At 48.1% G+C, this 18,008-nt stretch overlaps 1 protein-coding gene across 1 annotated transcript; it reads left to right on the top strand.

The window, feature by feature from the left end:
* Positions 1–14,774: 14,774 nt before the first annotated feature.
* LOC139835465 (uncharacterized) lies at positions 14,775–16,217 on the top strand. Its single transcript, XM_071825320.1, has one exon. The coding sequence runs from the start codon at positions 14,775–14,777 to the stop codon at positions 16,215–16,217; it is 1,443 nt and encodes a 480-aa protein (XP_071681421.1).
* Positions 16,218–18,008: the final 1,791 nt, after the last annotated feature.

The following is an 18,008-nucleotide window of genomic DNA, read 5'->3' as shown; positions in this document are numbered from 1 at the left end:
CTTAGGATTAGAGTGCAGCCTCTTCAGGCTCGCAAAAATCCCCTTTGGACGTATGCTGGTGAAAATGATGCCAATAGGCTCTCCAATGATCTTTCTGCAAAGGACTTGGAGAAGCTGATTCGAAGAATTTCCCGCTTGAACAAGAAGGATCCTATTCCTTCCTCTTGCCGCGTGGAACCATACAGCTCCGCCAATCCTCTCCCTGAGGTATTTTGTCTTCTCGAGTTTTTACCTTGTTCCGAACTTTCCCTGCATCTCATTATATTGATATCTCTCTAATTTTTCCTTTGTCGCTATTTTCCTGCAGAACCATCCTACTATGGCTTCCCTTCCTCCTCTTCCTGAGGATGGAGAAGTCGAAGAACAAGCTATCGTTGCCGAAGACAACCAAGGTTCCTCTCTTCCTGAAAGTGAAGTCGCAGGTTCTCACAAATCTGCGGCTTCCCATGAAAAAGAAGTTGAATCTGAAGCCAGCGAGTCGACGCAATCCCTTCCTCCTGCTGTTTCCCCAAGGAACAAAAGGAAAAGGAATGACGCTGAGGATTCTGGCACTTCTAAGGCTGAAAAAGTTGTTCCTTCTCATCCGAAGGCAGCTTATGATCCTTATATTGAATCCCTCGTCAGCTCGTAAGTCATCTTTATCTCTCCTTATTTCTGTACTCGAAATGTTTATCTTGTCTTGCTTTTTATGCTGTCGATTTTTGATCAACAGTGATGACGAGGAAGAAGTACCAACTGTTGACGTGGCTCCTCGGACAAGCACGTCACATACTGTACTTGCCTCAGATACGCTAGTTGAAGGAGAAGAATCCTCGCCTCCTCAACGAAACGTCGTCACCACAACTCCGCCAGCAAGCCCCCTTGCTCCTTCACCGAAAAGGACAAGGGTTGAAACAATTCTTGAACCTGCCCCTCAATTGGGCAGCTCTTCGACCCTGCTCTTAGATGATGTAAGTTTGTCGATATCTATATTTCCTCTATTTTGCTTTTTCACGCATTCACTCTTTTTTCATGCCGATGTTTCTCTTGCTGTGTTCTTTTTTGACAGCCCATGATCAAAGAGCTTATCCGCATCGGATCCCAATTCATTGGGTACCGTGAATATGCCAGCAGAACCGAAGGTAACAACTTTTATACTTGCCGTTCTTTCTGACTTTTTGCTCCTGTTGTTTGTCGCGATTTTGATCTTTCTTCCCCCCTTTTTTTTATATCTCGACAGAGAAACTTGCAGAGGCCAACAAACGTGCCGACGCACTTGCTCAAAAACTGGAGCAAAGTGAGGCGGCTCGCAAGAAGGCCGAGCTTGTTGCTAGCGAAGCCAAAGCCGAGGCTGATGAAGCCAAAGCAAAAGCTGCTAGTGTCGAGGAACTGCAGAAAAGACTTGAGGATGCTGAATCTGCTTTGGACAAGCACAAAGCTGCGCAAGCTGCTCGTGAACAAGGGATCCTCAAGCGCCTGAAATCACAAAGTCGACGCACTCATAGTAATACCATTGATCCCTTCTATTTTTATGAGAACCGCTGTTTCTTGTTGTTGACCAATGTTTTGTTTCCTGTGGCAGACCAAACAAACCAAGATTTTGATCTGGAGAATCCCGTGAATGACCCTCTCCTTGATGCACTTTCTTATCTGGAGCTTCATGGGTCCGAAATTCGTGAAGGCGTGGCAAATGCTAATGCGGGATTGTCGACGCTGTTCCCCTACTTCTTCCCGAAGAAAGAGGAGCCCCCGACTTTCCTTACCCTTGCCAAGAGCTTCAATTCATCAGAAGACCTTGGACTGAAGATGCGTCAGGAAAACATGAAGATTGCTGTCGAAAGCACTGTTGCCCTGGTTGCTGACAATAACAGACTGTTGATTGGACGAAAGTTGGCGACACCGATCAGATAGAGCAATCAAGATGGAGGTCGCTGATTAAGGCAGCCAAGCCCAACACGAAGAAAATCTTGGCTTATCTCGGGATCAAACCAGCTTTGACTCCTAGCTCATCAAGGCCGGAGGTCTAGTTGCATGCCTCTTTGTTTTTCTTTCTCTGTTTCTTTTGCTCTTGTCGCCAAAGTAGTTATCTGGCGACACGTACGTCATTAGCTCCACTGTAAGGCCTTTGTAATTACTCCGAAAGATTAATGAAAACTCTATCTTTTGCTTGTTGATTGATGTTGTCTTTTTTATTAAATTTCAGTTGGTATTTGATAACTATACTCCATCTTCCGCTCCTTCCAATGTTTCGCCTTCTTCTTCTCGCTCAAGGAGAACTCTTGCTGATGCTACACCTGTCGAAGATTCCTTGCCGCGAGAATTGGATGAACTTCGGCAGCAACTTCAGTATGCAAAGAAGCAAACACTTGTGATGATGGAAAAATCTCATAAGTCATCTGAAGCCGAAAAAATTGCACTTCAGCAAGCTCGCGAGGCCGTGGCTGCTAAGGAAATCGCTGCTTCCGAGGCTGAAAAGGCGACTACTCGAGAAAATTTCATGCTCGAGTTGATGAATGAAGCCAGTGCGGATATGTCGGGTATGCTTGTTTCATCCTCAATATCTTCCGTCTTCATGCTACGTCTCTTAAAGTTTTTCTGCTCCGTTGTTTTAATAGGTTCCTTTACCGATCTTTGTTGCCGAAGAAGAGAGGGTAAATACTAGGACGAACCTCCTTGTTAACCTTTCCCTTGATCATGGTTCTCTGTTTTGGGCTACCCCAGAGAGGACCCGCCAGATTGTCAGATTTCAGGATCGTGCCTCTCAAACTCGCGACTTCCTTGACTTCTGTACCAAGACCCTGTCTATGGTTTATAACTCCATGTTTCCTCGGAACGTTCAACCAAAAACTCTTCCCGAGTTAATGGAGAAATTCAAGGATGCCCACAGGATCCATGATTTTGTCAAAGCTCAACTGGTAGCTGGCGCCAGATTTGCTCTTATCATGCTTCAGATCTGCCACTCAAATCTTGACCTGACCCAAGTTGTTGCGAAAGTTCATCAGAAGGTAAAGCGCCGAAGAGTTGGTGTCGACCGAATTAACACGAAAGTTTCGCCTGTAGCCGAAGAAATGATTGAAGACCTTCTTCGGATGGATGTCGACTTTTTTGCCGATGGTCATTATGCTGATTTTCTTGGCGCTGCTCCTGAAGAAAACAGAATTACCCTTGATGACATATTGAATCATGACTAATTATTTTCCTTTTGTAGATAACTCTTCTTTGTAACCCATGATTGTGATTATATTGTGAAACAATCATCATATTTCTATATTTGTCTAGCCCCCGAGTGTTTCGGTGGCTATTTACTGTATTTGTATATTGCGAGGTTTTGAACCAAGGCATTTATTTAATATGTATTTATGGCGAATATCAGCCCCCGAGCTTCTTTGTTGAGTACTATTTTGTATTTTTATTGACTCACGAGGTATTTTAATACCAAGGCAAGGCTTTTCTTTTTCGAGGAACTATATTGAAATTCGTCGGGTCAGAGACTTTGAGCATGTCGATAAAGAAAAGTTATATTGACACTATCTTTATTATATTGCAGCACCGCGAGCCCGCCTCATTAAAAACCTTTCCCGGCCCCACTCGGTGCCCCGAAAAAGGAAAAGAGTGCGTCTGAAAACTCGCGGGCGTTTCAGTACATTGAAGTTTTACAAGGACTGTATTTCAACTCTAGGCATAGAACCGCCTGAGTTGCGCCACGTTCCAGGGGTTTTGCTCCTCCACCCCTGTCTTCTTGTCCTTTATCCTGTATGCTCCTCCTCCGATTACTTCCGTGACAATGTAGGGGCCTAGCCATGGTGACTCGAGTTTTTCATGACTTTTTTGCGTCAGCCGAAGAACTAGGTCTCCCACCTGAAAAGATTTTGGCCGCAGACGTCGACTGTGGTAATTCTTCAAGTCCTGTTGGTATTTGGTTACCCGAGACAGTACTTCATCTCTAGCTTCATCAAGTGCATCGACGTCATCTTCTAGCGCTTTTCTCGACACCTCTTCATCATATTCTACGACTCGTGGAGAGTCATGCTCTATCTCGATTGGTAATACTGCTTCTGCTCCATGAACCAAGAAGAACGGAGTTTCTTGTGTTGCTGTGTTTGGTGTTGTTCGTATGCTCCATAATACACTGGGCAACTCCTCTGGCCAGGTGTGTCGAGCTTTCTCCAATGGTGCTAATAAGCGTTTCTTAATGCTGTTGCAGATGATTCCATTAGCTTTCTCGACTTGGCCGTTGGTCTGCGGATGCGCAACTGACGCAAATTGTAACTTGATACCCACTTCTTTGCAATAATCTTTGAATTCGTGGGATGTGAAGTTGCTGCCATTGTCTGTGACGATGCTATGGGGCACTCCAAATCTGAAGACGAGGCCTTTTATGAATTTTACTGCAGATGCTCCGTCTGGTGAATTTATCGGCTTCGCTTCTATCCACTTTGTAAATTTGTCGACAGCTACTAGCATGTACTCCTTTCCTCCTGGCCAGGATTTGTGTAACTTGCCCACCATATCAAGTCCCCATTGGGCAAAGGGCCATGACAATGGTATTGGTGTTAATTCTGCTGCTGAAGAGTGAGGTTTTGCGGCAAACCTTTGACACGCGTCACAAGTTCTTACTATTTCCTTGGCGTCCTCGATTGCTGTCAACCAGTAGAATCCTGCCCGAAAAACCTTGGCTGCAATAGCTCGACTACTTGCGTGGTGGCCACATATTCCTTCGTGTACATCCTTCAGAATTATTCTTCCTTCTTCGGGTGTGACACACCTTTGCAGGACGCCTGAAATACTTCGCTTGTACAATTCTCCTTTGATCACCGTGAAAGCTTTGGAGCGTCGAATTACTCGCCTTGCCTCAACTGGATCCTTGGGTATTTCTTTCCTGAGGATGTATGATATATACGTCTGCATCCATGGTATCTGTATCACCATGACCAGGTCCTGATCTTCTTCTTCCTCTTGATCTTCCTTGGTAGCCCCCGAGGGTTTCTTCTCCTTCTTTTTTGATTTTGTCGATTTTGTAGATCTCTCTGTTATCTCTTCCCAAAATACACCTGGCGGAACTGCAAGGCATTGCGACCCGATGTTTGCAAGAACGTCGGCTTTGTCGTTGCTCAATCTGCTAATATGATTTACTTCGCATCCATCAAACAACTTTTCGAGCTCGTTGTACACCTCCTTGTATGCCATCATGCTATCATTGACTGCATCACATTGGTTCATGACTTGCTGAGCCACCAATTGTGAGTCACCAAAGATTTTTAATCGAGTTGCACCGCAAGCTTTCGCCATCTTCATCCCGTGTATGAGAGCTTCATATTCTGCTTCATTGTTAGATGCGTTAGGGAACGTCATCCGAAGGATGTACTTCAACTTGTCGCCTTCAGGTGATATGAGTACTATTCCTGCGCCAGCTCCTTCTAGTCTTTTGGACCCATCAAAGTTCATGGTCCAGGTTCTCGACAGGTCTGGGGGTCCTGTGTTTTGCAGCTCCATCCACTCTGCGATGAAGTCCGGCAGAACTTGCGACTTGATTGCTTTTCTTTTTTCATACGTGATGTCCCGAGGGGAAAGTTCTATTCCCCAAAGGGAGACACGACCCGTAGCTTCTGGGTTGTTTAGTATATTTGACAAGGGAGCTTCATTGACCACTATGATCGGGTGTGCCGAAAAATGGTGGCGCAATTTTCGTGCTGTTGTGAGCACTCCATATGCTAGCTTTTGGTACTGAGGGTACCTTTGTTTTGATGGCGATAAAACTTCGCTGACGAAGTATACTGGCCTCTGTACTCCGTGGAGTTTTCCTTCTTCTTCTCTTTCGACAACTAGCACCGTGCTCACCACTTGGGGCGTGGCTGCAATATACAGCAGGAGAGGTTCCTTTTCCTTCGGCGCCACCAGGATTGGTGGTGTCGAGATTGTGCGCTTCAAATCCTCGAAGGCTCTGTCGGCCTCTTCGTTCCACTGGAATTTATCTCCTTGCTTTATTAGAGCGTAAAATGGTAACGCTTTTTCTCCCAACCTGGCGACGAATCTGCTCAAAGCTGCGACTCGCCAGATTAGGCTTTGTATTTCTTTCAACTTTGTTGGCTTCCTCATTGTTATGATAGCTTGTATTTTGTCGGGATTTGCTTCAATCCCTCTTGCTGAGACTAGAAATCCCGAGAAGTTCTCTATTTGGGACGCCAAAGGAACACTTCGTCGGGTTCAGCTTGATGCAGAATTTGTTGAGGTTGTCGAAGGTTTCCTTGAGATCCTCGATCAGTGTTGCCCCCTCTTTTGACGTTATGACGACATCGTCGATGTATACTTGCACGTTTTTCCCGATCTGTGTCGCCAAACACTTCTGCATCATCCTCTCGATATGTTGCTCCAGCGTTTTTAAACCGAAAGGCATTGTTCTCAGCAACGAGAACACGCCGTAAGGTGTTATGAACGCTGTTTTGGCCTCGTCTTCTTCTTTCAATCTGATCTGGTTATAACCAGAATATGCGTCCAGGAAGGAAAGACGTTCACATCCAGCCGTGGAGTCGATAATTTGATCGATCCTCGGGAGGGGAAAATGATCCTTTGGACAATGTTTATTGAGACACGTAAAGTCGACGCACATGCGAAGGACTGTCGTGTGTTTCTTCGGCACCATCACTGGGTTAGCTACCCATGTGGCTTCTGTAGATATCTCTTTAATAAAACCAGCTTCCTTAAGTCGATTTACTTCTGATAGCATAGCTTTGCGGTTTGGTTCCGAAAAACGCCGCAGAGGTTGTTTGATTGGTCTCGCTAATGGATCCAAGTTTAGGTGGTGCTCGGCAAGTTCCCTGGGTACTCCTGGCATGTCAGCTGGACACCATGCGAAGATTTTCCAGTTCTCACGGAGGAACTCGACGAGCGCGCTTTCCTATGCGATATCCATGTCGTTTGCGATAGATGTCGTCTTTTTCGGGTCTGTCGGGTGAATCTGCACCTCCTTAGAATTTTTCTCGGTATTGAAAGTTGATTCTTTATTTGGCCTTCCAACGTCCGGCGATGCGTCGTAATCAGTCATGCTTTTTGACGCCAAATACTCAGCTTGCATCCCGAAAGTTTCTGATAGCCGATGAAAATCCTTATCACACTTATCGGCTAAGGCAAAGCTTCCTTTGACTGTGATTGGTCCCTTTGGTCCAGGCAACCTCCACAACAGGTATGTATAGTGTGGCACCGCCATAAATCTAGCATATGCTGGTCGTCCCAACAGAGCGTGGTATTGCGACGGAAAATCCACGACTTCAAATTCCAGCCTCTCGATTCTATAATTTTCTCGGGTCCCAAACTAAACGTCGAGATTGATCTTCCCCAATGGATAACTTGGTTTCTCCGGTGTGATACCATGGAACCTTATGTCTGTTGGCTTCAAGTTTGCTAAGGATATGTTCATCTTCCTCAATGTATCTGCATACATAAGGTTTAGGCTGCTGCCGCCGTCTATGAATACTCGAGAGACATCAAATCCTGCGATAACTTCTTTGGCGAGAATAAGTCTTGTTGCCCTGGTCGAGGAACTTGCTGCGGATGATCTGCTATGGTGAAACCAATATCTTGTCCTGACCAATTAAGATACTCAACTGTTGGTGGAGGCATTTTTTCTGCCATAAACACCTGTCGTGAGATTACTTTCTGAGCTCTATTGGACGGCCTTCCCTTCTGAATCATCGACACCGCTCCGTTGGAGTTAGGATCAACATAAGGTGGTGGTGGAGGTGCTACCGTTATTCTGAGCTGATGCCGATTGTCGTCTGTAATCGAGGGAGGAGGCGGCAAGTGAATCTCGCTTCTGGGTTCTCTAGGATTTCTCTGTGTTGCCCACGCATTAGCGTTCTCTGCATACCTTAGCATTGCCTAAAAATTTCGACAGTCTTTCTGCAGGTGCCCTGACTGTCTTTTACCGTTGCTGTCGAGGAAAAAGTGCATTTGACACGGCCCATTCATCATCTCTTCAGGGGACACGAAAGGCCTTGGGAACCTAGGCCCGCTATTTTGCCTGTTGTTGCGAGAATCATCCCTGTTATCACCTCGCTGTTCACTGCTTCTCTGATAATCATCTCTGTTGTTCCCTCCTGTGTTTGCCCGAAAACCTGCCGAAATTTGCCCTGGAGCGTCATAGTTCGGGTACTGCCGAGGAAATCGTCGCCTCAGTTGATAGTTTCGACCACGGTCCTCCTCTGGCGACCTGTGCCGTTTGTTGTGGACAGCATCTTCTCCATCTGCCCATCTGTTTGCTATCTCCATTAACGCGGATACTGTCTTTGGATTGGTCCTTCCCAAGTCTTCGACAAAATCTCCACGCCTGATTCCTGCGACAAACGCATCTATTGCTCTCTCGTCAGATATATTTTCTGCCAAGTTTTTGATGATATTCCACCTTTGGATATACTTTCTCATTGGCTCATCTGGCTTTTGTCGACATGCTCTCAACTCCTCTAACGACGCAGGTTTTTTGCACGTGGACCTGAAGTTCTTGACGAACACGTCCTCGAAACTTTCCCAGCTGTCGATAGATCCCGGAGCGAGTTTCTTTATCCAAGATCGTGCGGCTCCACTCAAATGCACCTGGATGCTTTGCATAGCTGTTGCCCTGGTTCCTCCTGTGAGCTTCACTGTCTCGAGATAGTCAACTAGCCAATCCTCTGGATCTTGAAGGCCGTCGAACTTCTTGAAGTTGTCGGGTAACTTGAATCCTGAGGGGACTCGAGTTTTTCGGACTCTCCTCGTGAAGCATGGCAAGCCGCACATATCTTCGTCATTAAGCTCCGGAGATTGCCGATGATCCCGTCTGCTTTGCCGCGCTCTATCGACCCTTGCTTGTGCTGCTGTGTCTCTTGCTCCACTTGGTCCTTCAGGTGCTGCCGCTGTTGCTGCTGCGGGTCGTGGACTATTTTGCCTTGCCGCTCCTTCGGGAGGCGTTGATACAAATGCTGTCCCCATAGCTCCAACTCCTTCTACCGCCATATTGTATAGTGTCTCCCTTGGATCACCTGGAGGTGGTTTAGATGCAAGGATAAAAGCATGTGTCGCCATATACCCAGCCTCTGGTGTCTTAGGGATGATGTTTCCTCTTGTGTCTATCGACATGAAGGACATGTCGAGGTTTTGGACCAAGTGCTCTCTTTCTGCCTCGGGTATATGTTGCAACCTTGATCTTGCTCTGTTCCGCGCCTCCCTGTGACTATCACCCGAAGTTCTAGATTGTCGACTTAGATCCGCCCTTCTCCTGCTAGATGCAGAAGCTGCCTCCTTTCTTCTGTTTAACTCAGCTGTCTGTTTTTCCAATTCTCTTGCAGCTCGTGCGAGCCTATATTGATATGCTTGCAATTCCTCTGGTGTGGCTGTGGTGGCCATTGGTTCTGAACCGTTCATAGCTCTCGCGGCTCTATCCCACGCTGCTTGCGAAAGCTGAACTCTGTCTCGTGGCTGCGGCCCGACGTATTTATTGCCCAGGCCTTGTCGCAGATTGGAGGGATCAACGAATGGATTTCCCAGATCGTCGAAAGCCTCAGATGTTTCCTCTTGATCTTCAATGGCATAAATCTGATGATACTTTGTACTCAGATCTATGTTGGGTTTGGTGACATCATCATTGAGATTGATGAAGACCTTGCCCACTGTGATAGATTTGTCGATGAAGTCGTAACTGTCGACATCGCTTGAGCCATCGCTTATATATGAGTCCGCAGATGACTCAAACGACATGTCGCTGAAGATCTTGGCGAGTTTCTCTCTTGCTCTGGTGCTGACGTAGCGTGTCGCCGAAGTTTCTTCTTCTCCTGACTCGGTTGACGATGTATAGCTTGAAAAATCGGAATCGACCGCCGACGATCCCGACGAAATCGGAATTTCGACACGATACGATCCTTCCTTCTCGACGCGAAAGTGAAACCTTCCGAACGTCATCTCCATGGGCTCCGCCAGATACGCATATGCATCCAAACGGGAGGGTGGGTGAGGAACAAAATCAACAGGACCAGCAGCGATCTGTTTACCTCGATTCATTGCGTTGCTTGCGGTTGACGATGTCGAAGATCTTGAACGTGCCATCGAGATCAGATCCTTACGCCTCTAATTCCCACAGACGGCGCCAATTGACAAGGTATCAACTTGTCAATGCCTATAGATTGTAGGCTAGGGTTTAGTTGGAAGTAGAGGGCAAGTAGATCTCGAAGGTTTCAGCCGAAAAGTACTCGACGATTATGAAAACTAGGGTTTGTAACAATGATTCGATGATCTCTTCGTCCCTCGACTCCCCCTTTATATAGGAGGCGGAGCCGAGGGTTTCGTTTTGTACAAGTTACAGAGTCCGGGACGGTTTCTAACTCATCCCGCCAAATTACAAATAACACTTCCTATTACAACTCTAACTTTCCTTAATATATCTTGAGCTCCCGAATCTTCTTATTCTTCGGGTATTGGGCCTTCAGAAAACCACGGGTAATATCTTCGGCAGGCCCATTTGGGATGCCTATGTCAATCTACAACCAACTGTGTTGAAGAAGATGCAATTTGTCTTTACTTCATGTTTCTCAAAAGCGACACAATTTGACTTTTCCTCTTCATTTCTTCACAATACAAACATTCAAAAATTAGCAATTCAATTTTATGTGTTACACACTCAGTCATGTACATAGACAGTGAGCTGTGAGCAGAAAACACATAGAATAGGGGCTCACGCGGTCACGGAGCTCACCATGAAATCGCCTGGTCATCGGCGGGAAGAGAAGGGCCACAGGGGAGAGAGGCGACCGGCAGGAAGAGCGGCGGCCGGCGCCCGGCGGTAAGAGCGGCGACCGGGGAGGGCGGGCGGGCGTCAGGCGGACAGGCAGAGATGCAGAGACCGTCGAGGGAGGGAGGTCGGCGGCGGCGTCCGGGGACTCGGGGCGGCGGCGGCCGGGGACTTGGGGCGGCAGCGGTCGAGGACTCAGGTCTCGGGGCGGTGCCGCGGCGGCGGAGAATCGCCTGGCGTGAGATCGCTGCTGCTGGGTCGTGGCCTCGACTCCTCAGTCCTGGCTAATTGGGCCTTTTTTCCACGGGGTACCCAAAAAGTTCAGGATTTCTGGGTGGGCCACGGCCCCCCCGGCCCCCCTGCTGCGTCCGCCCATGCATGAATCAGGAAATATGCGATTCTTTCTCTCTCTCAAACAGGAATCAGGAAATAGCCTGTACAGATCTAGAGAAACTAGGAGGCGGCCGTGGATGAGCTCTGCACGAAACTGTGAGACGGCCGTGGATGAGCTCCGCAAGAAATTGGGAGCAGCCGCAGTGGACAAGCTCCGCAAGAAAAAAGGGCGAGGCAGCGGCGGCTCGAACGGGTCCTCTCGCCGGCGGCTGATGGGTACCCATGGCCAGCCAGGGAAGGTCACAGGGGAATGACGGAAATCAAGCGGGGGAACGGCGGCGGCGCCGTGGTGGTGCAGCATGACGAGCTTGACGGGGACGAGCTCCTCCCCACAGTGCCCCGTGCCCGGCGACTGATGGGGACGAGATTGACCCGGCCGGTCGATTCGGGAACAACAGGAGGAGGCCGAGAACGGAGAGGATGAGCGGCGGAGAAAGGCGGCGGGCATCCGGTGGCGAGGCGGCCGGCGGCGGCGGGGCGTCCGATGGCGAGGCGGCCGGCGGCGGCAGGGCGGCGATGAACCATAGCCCTAGCTAGCCATGGCAGTGAGACGGGAGGAGGGGAAAATGTCCATTGGGGTTGTCAGGATGGACCGATTCAACTGGGCCGATTAGATTATATGGAGTGGCAAAGTTCTCGTAAATAGACAAAGTTAAAGAGGACAGTTTGGTCCTATGCCACTCGGGAAGCAGCCGAAAGCTCGGGAAGCACCTCCCGAGCTGCTTCCGCTCGCGATGACTCGTGTAGTGTATTTTGGAATCCTGCTTCTAGCAAGCGCTTTTGTATTATTGGGTGTTTGTTTGGGCTTCCGCTTTTGGACCCTAAAAGCAGAAGCAGAAGCCCAAACAAACAGAGCCGTAGAGAACTATGAAACTAAACCTCATTTTCTAACCTTGGTTCAGCAGAACCAATTTGGAGGTTCTACTTCTGAGGATGCAAGTATGCACTTGAATACTTTCTTAGAGATATGTGCTATGATGCACATTAAAGATGTTAATCCAATGCTATTAAATTTGCTCTTATTCCCTTTCTCGCTTAGAGGGAAAGCAAAAGAATGATTGATATCACTTCCTTTGGGAACTATTACTTCATGGAAAAAGTGTTGCAATATGTTCATGACTAAAATTTTCCAACTTACAAAAACTATGCAACTGCGTTTTAACATTACAGATTTTAGACAAGAAGACCGTGAGCCACTAGCGCTCGCATGGGACAGGATGAAAGAGTTCGTAAGAAACTGTCCCAACCACGTGATGAAAGAGTGGCTCATCCTACATATATTTTACCATGCTTGTAACTCAATGTCTAAGTCTATGCTTGGTACTGCAGCTGGAGAACATTCATGGTGAAGTAGATCGACATTGCCACAAAGATTTTTAATGATATGTCAGACAATCATTCACACCGGCATGTAGAACGATCATCCTCAAGAAAGGTGAACTATGTCACCGAAGAAAATAATGAAGGTATGATTGCAAAGTTGGACAAGCTTATATGCATGATCAAATGTAGTGAAACCGAAGGTAAAGCCATCACAAATGCTAAGGTTGAAGAGATAGACTTCATAGCACGTAATAATCCTTACCCTTCTTGGATGAATAAAAGTTATAACCTGAACTTTCAAAAACCATATCGTAATAGCGCCAAACACCTACAACAAAAGTAATAGTAATGGCAACTGATAATCGCAAAAAGAAACAACATGTTTTACATCACCTAAATGCCTAAATAGCGTTAAGAATTTTGTATTTTACTGCCTTGACATGCACCTATTCCATTTGTTTCACATGATCATGGAAATAATGAGGAGAACTTTCAATCAAGGCATAGGGAACCATATTTGGGCAAAATAATGATGATTTGGAGCACTAAAGACCTTCCAACAATAACCCAAAAAGTGCTCCATACAGGAAAAGTAGCGCGGGTCCACCAACAGGCGGAAGTTTCTCTAGAGGCGATCAACAAGGCGATCGTGGTAGGGCTAGGTTTTCCTCCTGAAGGGTGGTTGTGATCGGCGGCGGGACTCGATCTTGACGGCAAGATCTGTTCTGCGCGGTGGTGGGTGTCTTCCCTGCGGTGCGGAGGCGCGTAGACGGAGTGCTTCGGTTTCCATGGCCTCTCCGGCGAGGGCGGTGGCCCGTGGAAGGCGTCCAGCTAGGACGCCGTCAAGGTCACCGGCGAAGGCAGGAGCGGACGATCTGGCAGCCAGTTTGTCAGCGAAGATGGGAGATCTTCTGCTGACGGAGAAGGAAGCGACAGGCCTGATCATCAGAGGTGCAGACTCGTCATAAATTCCACAACCAAGGTGGGCAATGGTGGGCATGGTTTGCTCGCCGAGGAAGCTGGTGATCGGGGCATTAGAAAAAGCAATGCAGCGTGCATGGGGACTGCACAGACCGGCGACCTTCCGCGACATCGGAGATAACATATTTGTGGTAAGGTTCTCTTCAGAAGGGGATAGAAAACATGTCGCGAAGAATGGTCTGTGGCAATTTGATTTCAACGCAGTGCTCTTGAAGGATTGGGTTGGATCGGTACGGCCTTCAGATATGGTGTTTAACTCCATGGATATCTAGGTTCGCGTGCTGGATCTGCCGATGGATATGATGAACAGAGTCTATGGGGAATTATATGGAAATTGGGTTGGCAAGTTTATTTCAGTGGATGTGGATGAGGATGGCTATGCATGGGGCAAGGACTTACGTATTAGAGCAACAGTCCGGGTGGATCAGCCATTGCTGCGTGGCGTGAGTGTCAGGCGTTCTGAAGATGATGTGGAGGGCTCCTGGTTTGATTTGAAGTATGAGAAAGTCCCTCATTTTTGTTTCGACTGTGGCTGTGTGGTGCATCCAGTGGAGGGCTGTACAGCTGCAAAGGAGGAGGATGTGAAACCACAGTGGGGGGAATGGCTCAGAGCCTCTCCATGCAAGGGTTTTAAGCCGGCTGTGCCAGCTCGACCGTCGGTGTCGTCGAGTAGCTACGGCAACAGGTCTTATGAGTATGATGGTTATGGACGTTGTGGTGTGTCCATCCGAGACGTGCCTCCCCGTCGCAATCTGTCACAGGACTTTTCTCAGTCGAGCTCTTCGCGCACTGGCGCGTATGAGCCGCGAGGCGAGGTCAGGGGTGAAGCATATGCTGCAGCTAGTTCAGATGACCGCCATTGGGAGAGAGAGAAAGAGAGGATGGGCGACACGGCCCAGATTGTGAAAGAGAGTCACAAAGGAAACCGTGGGACCTTTCAGCGTAGGGCGAGAGCTCAGGCGTCGGTGGCAAGCCAACCAAATCCTACAGTACCACTGGGTACTAGGAAGCGAGGTCCAAAACAAGTGTGGCTGCCGGTTCCTGTTCAGGTGGTGGAGGAAGGGAGCTCTGAATCAGTTGGGAAGCGTCAGCGCACAGCGTCAGTATTTGAGAGAATCGAGGACCCGACGGGAGGGCGGGATGGTCAGAGAGGTTCGGTGTTTGATATAATGGAAGATCCAACGGCGGACCCTGCGAGGCAGGGCCGCCGGGGACAATGAATCTCTTAAGCCATAACAGCCGGGGGTTGGGGTTGGACTCGGCTGTTGGCGAACTGCGTGACCTGATTAGGTCACACAATCCGGCGGTGGTTTTTCTATGCGAAACTAAGCAAAAGAAGAGAACTATGGATCGTCTGCAGTGGAGCCTGGGGTTCAGGCATGGTATATGTGTGGAAGGGAGGGGCAAGGGTGGGGGGCTGGCCCTATGGTGGAGAGATGGTGTGGAGGTGGAAGTTCGCCCTTGGTGTCAGTATTATATCGACGCTAAAATTACTACGGCGAAAGGTTCCTGGAGATTCACTGGAATCTACGGAGAGCCAAAGACTGAACTAAGGGGCAAGACGTGGGAGGTGCTTCGTTATCTTCGGGCGCAGGATGATCTCCCATGGATATGTGCGGGCGATTTTAATGAAATTGTTTCTCAAGAGGAGCAGCTGGGCCAAAATGAGAGAAGTGAGAGCCAAATGACCAATTTTCGGAACTGCTTGACGGACTGCCGTCTAACAGACCTAGGCTTCTCAGGCTACCCGTACACTTGGGACAACAGAAGGGAAGGTATAGCAAACGTTCAGGCTCGGCTTGACAGAGCTACTTGCTCCGAAGAATTCTTGCACTTGTTTCCTATGACGCATGTGGAGCACATCATGGTGGAAGAATCAGATCATTTAGCTTTGCTGATCCGTGTGGAGTCTGCTCCAAGCAACAGAAGGTTTATCCCAAGGGGTTTTCAGTTTGAGGAGATGTGGACACGACATGCAACTTATGATGCTACTGTCTATACTGCATGGGCAGATAGTGGGTTTCATGGTTATGGTCTAAATGGTTTATGGAACAGGTTAAAGGATGTCTCTGCTCAGCTGAAGAGATGGAGCTTTGACTCCTTTGGTTCTGTCCAGAAAGAAATAAGGAGCCTGCGAGCGAAGCTACATGAAGCAAAAGAGCAGGCCTTGGCGTCTAACTCGATGCTGGAGGTTCGTGAGCTTGAGCGCCAACTCCATGAGATGTTTGAGAGGGAGGAAGTCATGTACCGTCAGCGGTCGAGGCAGGAGTGGCTCAAATCGGGTGATCGTAATACAAGGTTTTTTCAAAACCGTGCCTCTCACAGGAGACGGAAAAACACGGTCCGGTTCTTGAAGAGAGATGATGGGAGCCGTTGCGATACGGATGTAGGGATGAGGGAAATGGCACAGGCATTTTACCTTAACCTCTACTCCTCTGAGGGAGCGGCTAATATGGATCGTATTTTGGATCGTATTGAAACTGTAGTGACTCCTGAGATGAATGACAAATTGACTGCAGCCATTACTGACGAGGAGATAGAGACAGCTCTATTTCAGATGGGACCAACAAAAGCCCCTGGCCCGGACGGGTTGCCGGCCTTATTCTTCCAGCGCCACTGGGCCAAAACTAAAACTGAAGTTTGTGTGGCTGTCCGAGATTTTTTGGCGGGAAGGGACTGCCCTTCGGATTTCAATAACACCGTGTTAGTCCTCATTCCAAAAGTACAGGCACCGGAGTCTCTGTCTCAGTTCAGGCCAATTTCGCTGGTAATGTTTTGTATAAGTTAGCCTCCAAAGTGGAGGCAAATCGCCTGAAGAAAATTCTACCGGTGTTGATTTCTGAGGAGCAGAGTGCTTTTGTACCGGGAAGACTTATTACGGATAATGTTTTCATAGCATATGAATGCACTCACGCCATTCGCACGAGGAAGAGGAAAGTACCTTTATGTGCTGTTAAGCTGGATATGGTTAAAGCCTACGATAGGATGGGTGGATCTTTCTGGAGAAAATGATGTTGAAACTTGGTTTTGCCCAACAGTGGGTGAATCAAATTATGAGATGCCTCACGACGGTCAGATTTTCAGTAAAGCTAAATGGAGGTTTGTCCGAGCCTTTCTCCCCTACGAGAGGCCTGAGGCAGGGGGACCCAATCTCACCCTATCTATTTTTATTTTGCGTGGAGGGTTTTTTTGCTCTGTTGAAGGAAGCCCAAATGGCAAATGAATTACATGGGGTAAGATTCGGAGCCGGCGGTCCACATATCACTCACTTGCTTTTTGCCGACGATAGTGTGGTGTTCCTGGAGGCAACTACCAGAAGTATGCAAATTCTTAAAGAAATTCTCCATGACTATGAGGCAAGCTCGGGGCAGAAGGTGAACCTCCAGAAATCATCTATTTTCTTTGGACCTGGCTGTCAGGATGTGTTGAAGCAGAGTGTAAAGGATCAGATTAATATACATTGTGAGGCATTATCAGAGAGATACCTGGGACTGCCCACGGTGGTTGGTCGCTCAAAAGAAGGGTCTTTCAAATATTTGACAGAGAGGTCATGGAGTAAAGTAAAAGGGTGGAAGGGTCAAGGTATGTCAAAGGAGGGAAAAATCATCTTGGTTAAATCGGTATTGCAGGCAGTGCCTGCTTATGCTATGAGCTGCTTTCAGTTGACCAAAACGCAATGTAAGAAGCTGAGTTCGGTGGCGTCAAATTTTTGATGGGGTGACAAAGATGGACGGAGGAAGGTTCATTGGATCGGTTGGGACAGGATGTGCAAAAACAAGAAAAGTGGAGGAATGGGTTTCAGGGATTATGAGTGTTTCAATCAAGCGTTTCTAGCGAAGCAGGGGTGGAGGATAGTTACATAGCCAGACTCCTTGTGTGCTAGAGTTCTGAAGGCGAGATATTTCAGACACTCCACTTTTTTGGATGCAAAGTGTCCTAAGAGAGCCTCCTATACTTGGAGAGGTATTATCCATGGTAGACAGCTACTAAGGGAGGGTCTAGTGTGGAGAGTTGGCGATGGATCCCAAATAAAAGTTTGGGAAGATAATTGGATACCTAGGACGGGAGCCAAGCACCCACTGGGGTGTTTACTGGAAGATCGGCCTGCTTTGGTCAGTTGCCTCGTAGCTCGGGGGGGGGGGGGGGGGAATTGGAATGAAGATGAGGTGAGAAAATACTTTGTTCCCTCTGACGTAGAGGATATTCTCCGCACACCTCTGGGCCGGTCTGGTCAGGATGATTTTCTTGCCTGGAACCATACAAAGAATGGTGTCTTTTCAGTGCGCTCGGCGTACCACCTAGCTGTGCAAAGAAAGAAACAGGCCAGGGGAAGGGGTGAATCATCGAGATCCTGTGATGAACATAAGGGGTGGCTTGCTCTATGGGACGCCCAGGTCCCGGGTAAGATAAAGGTGCACTGTTGGCGGCTGATGGAGAACGGTTTGGCGGTGGGTTCTGAGCTTAGTCATCGGAAGATAAAGGACGGCGTTATCTGTCTTGCGTGCGGCATAATTGAAAACTCAGTACACCATTTCTGGACTTGTCCTCATTCTCAGTCGGCATGGTTGAGCCTGTTCGA

The sequence above is a fragment of the Lolium perenne genome, chromosome 2, assembly GCF_019359855.2.
Source record: "Lolium perenne isolate Kyuss_39 chromosome 2, Kyuss_2.0, whole genome shotgun sequence".
NCBI classification, from domain to species: Eukaryota; Viridiplantae; Streptophyta; class Magnoliopsida; order Poales; family Poaceae; genus Lolium; species Lolium perenne.
This window is presented reverse-complemented; position numbering and strand designations above follow the sequence as displayed.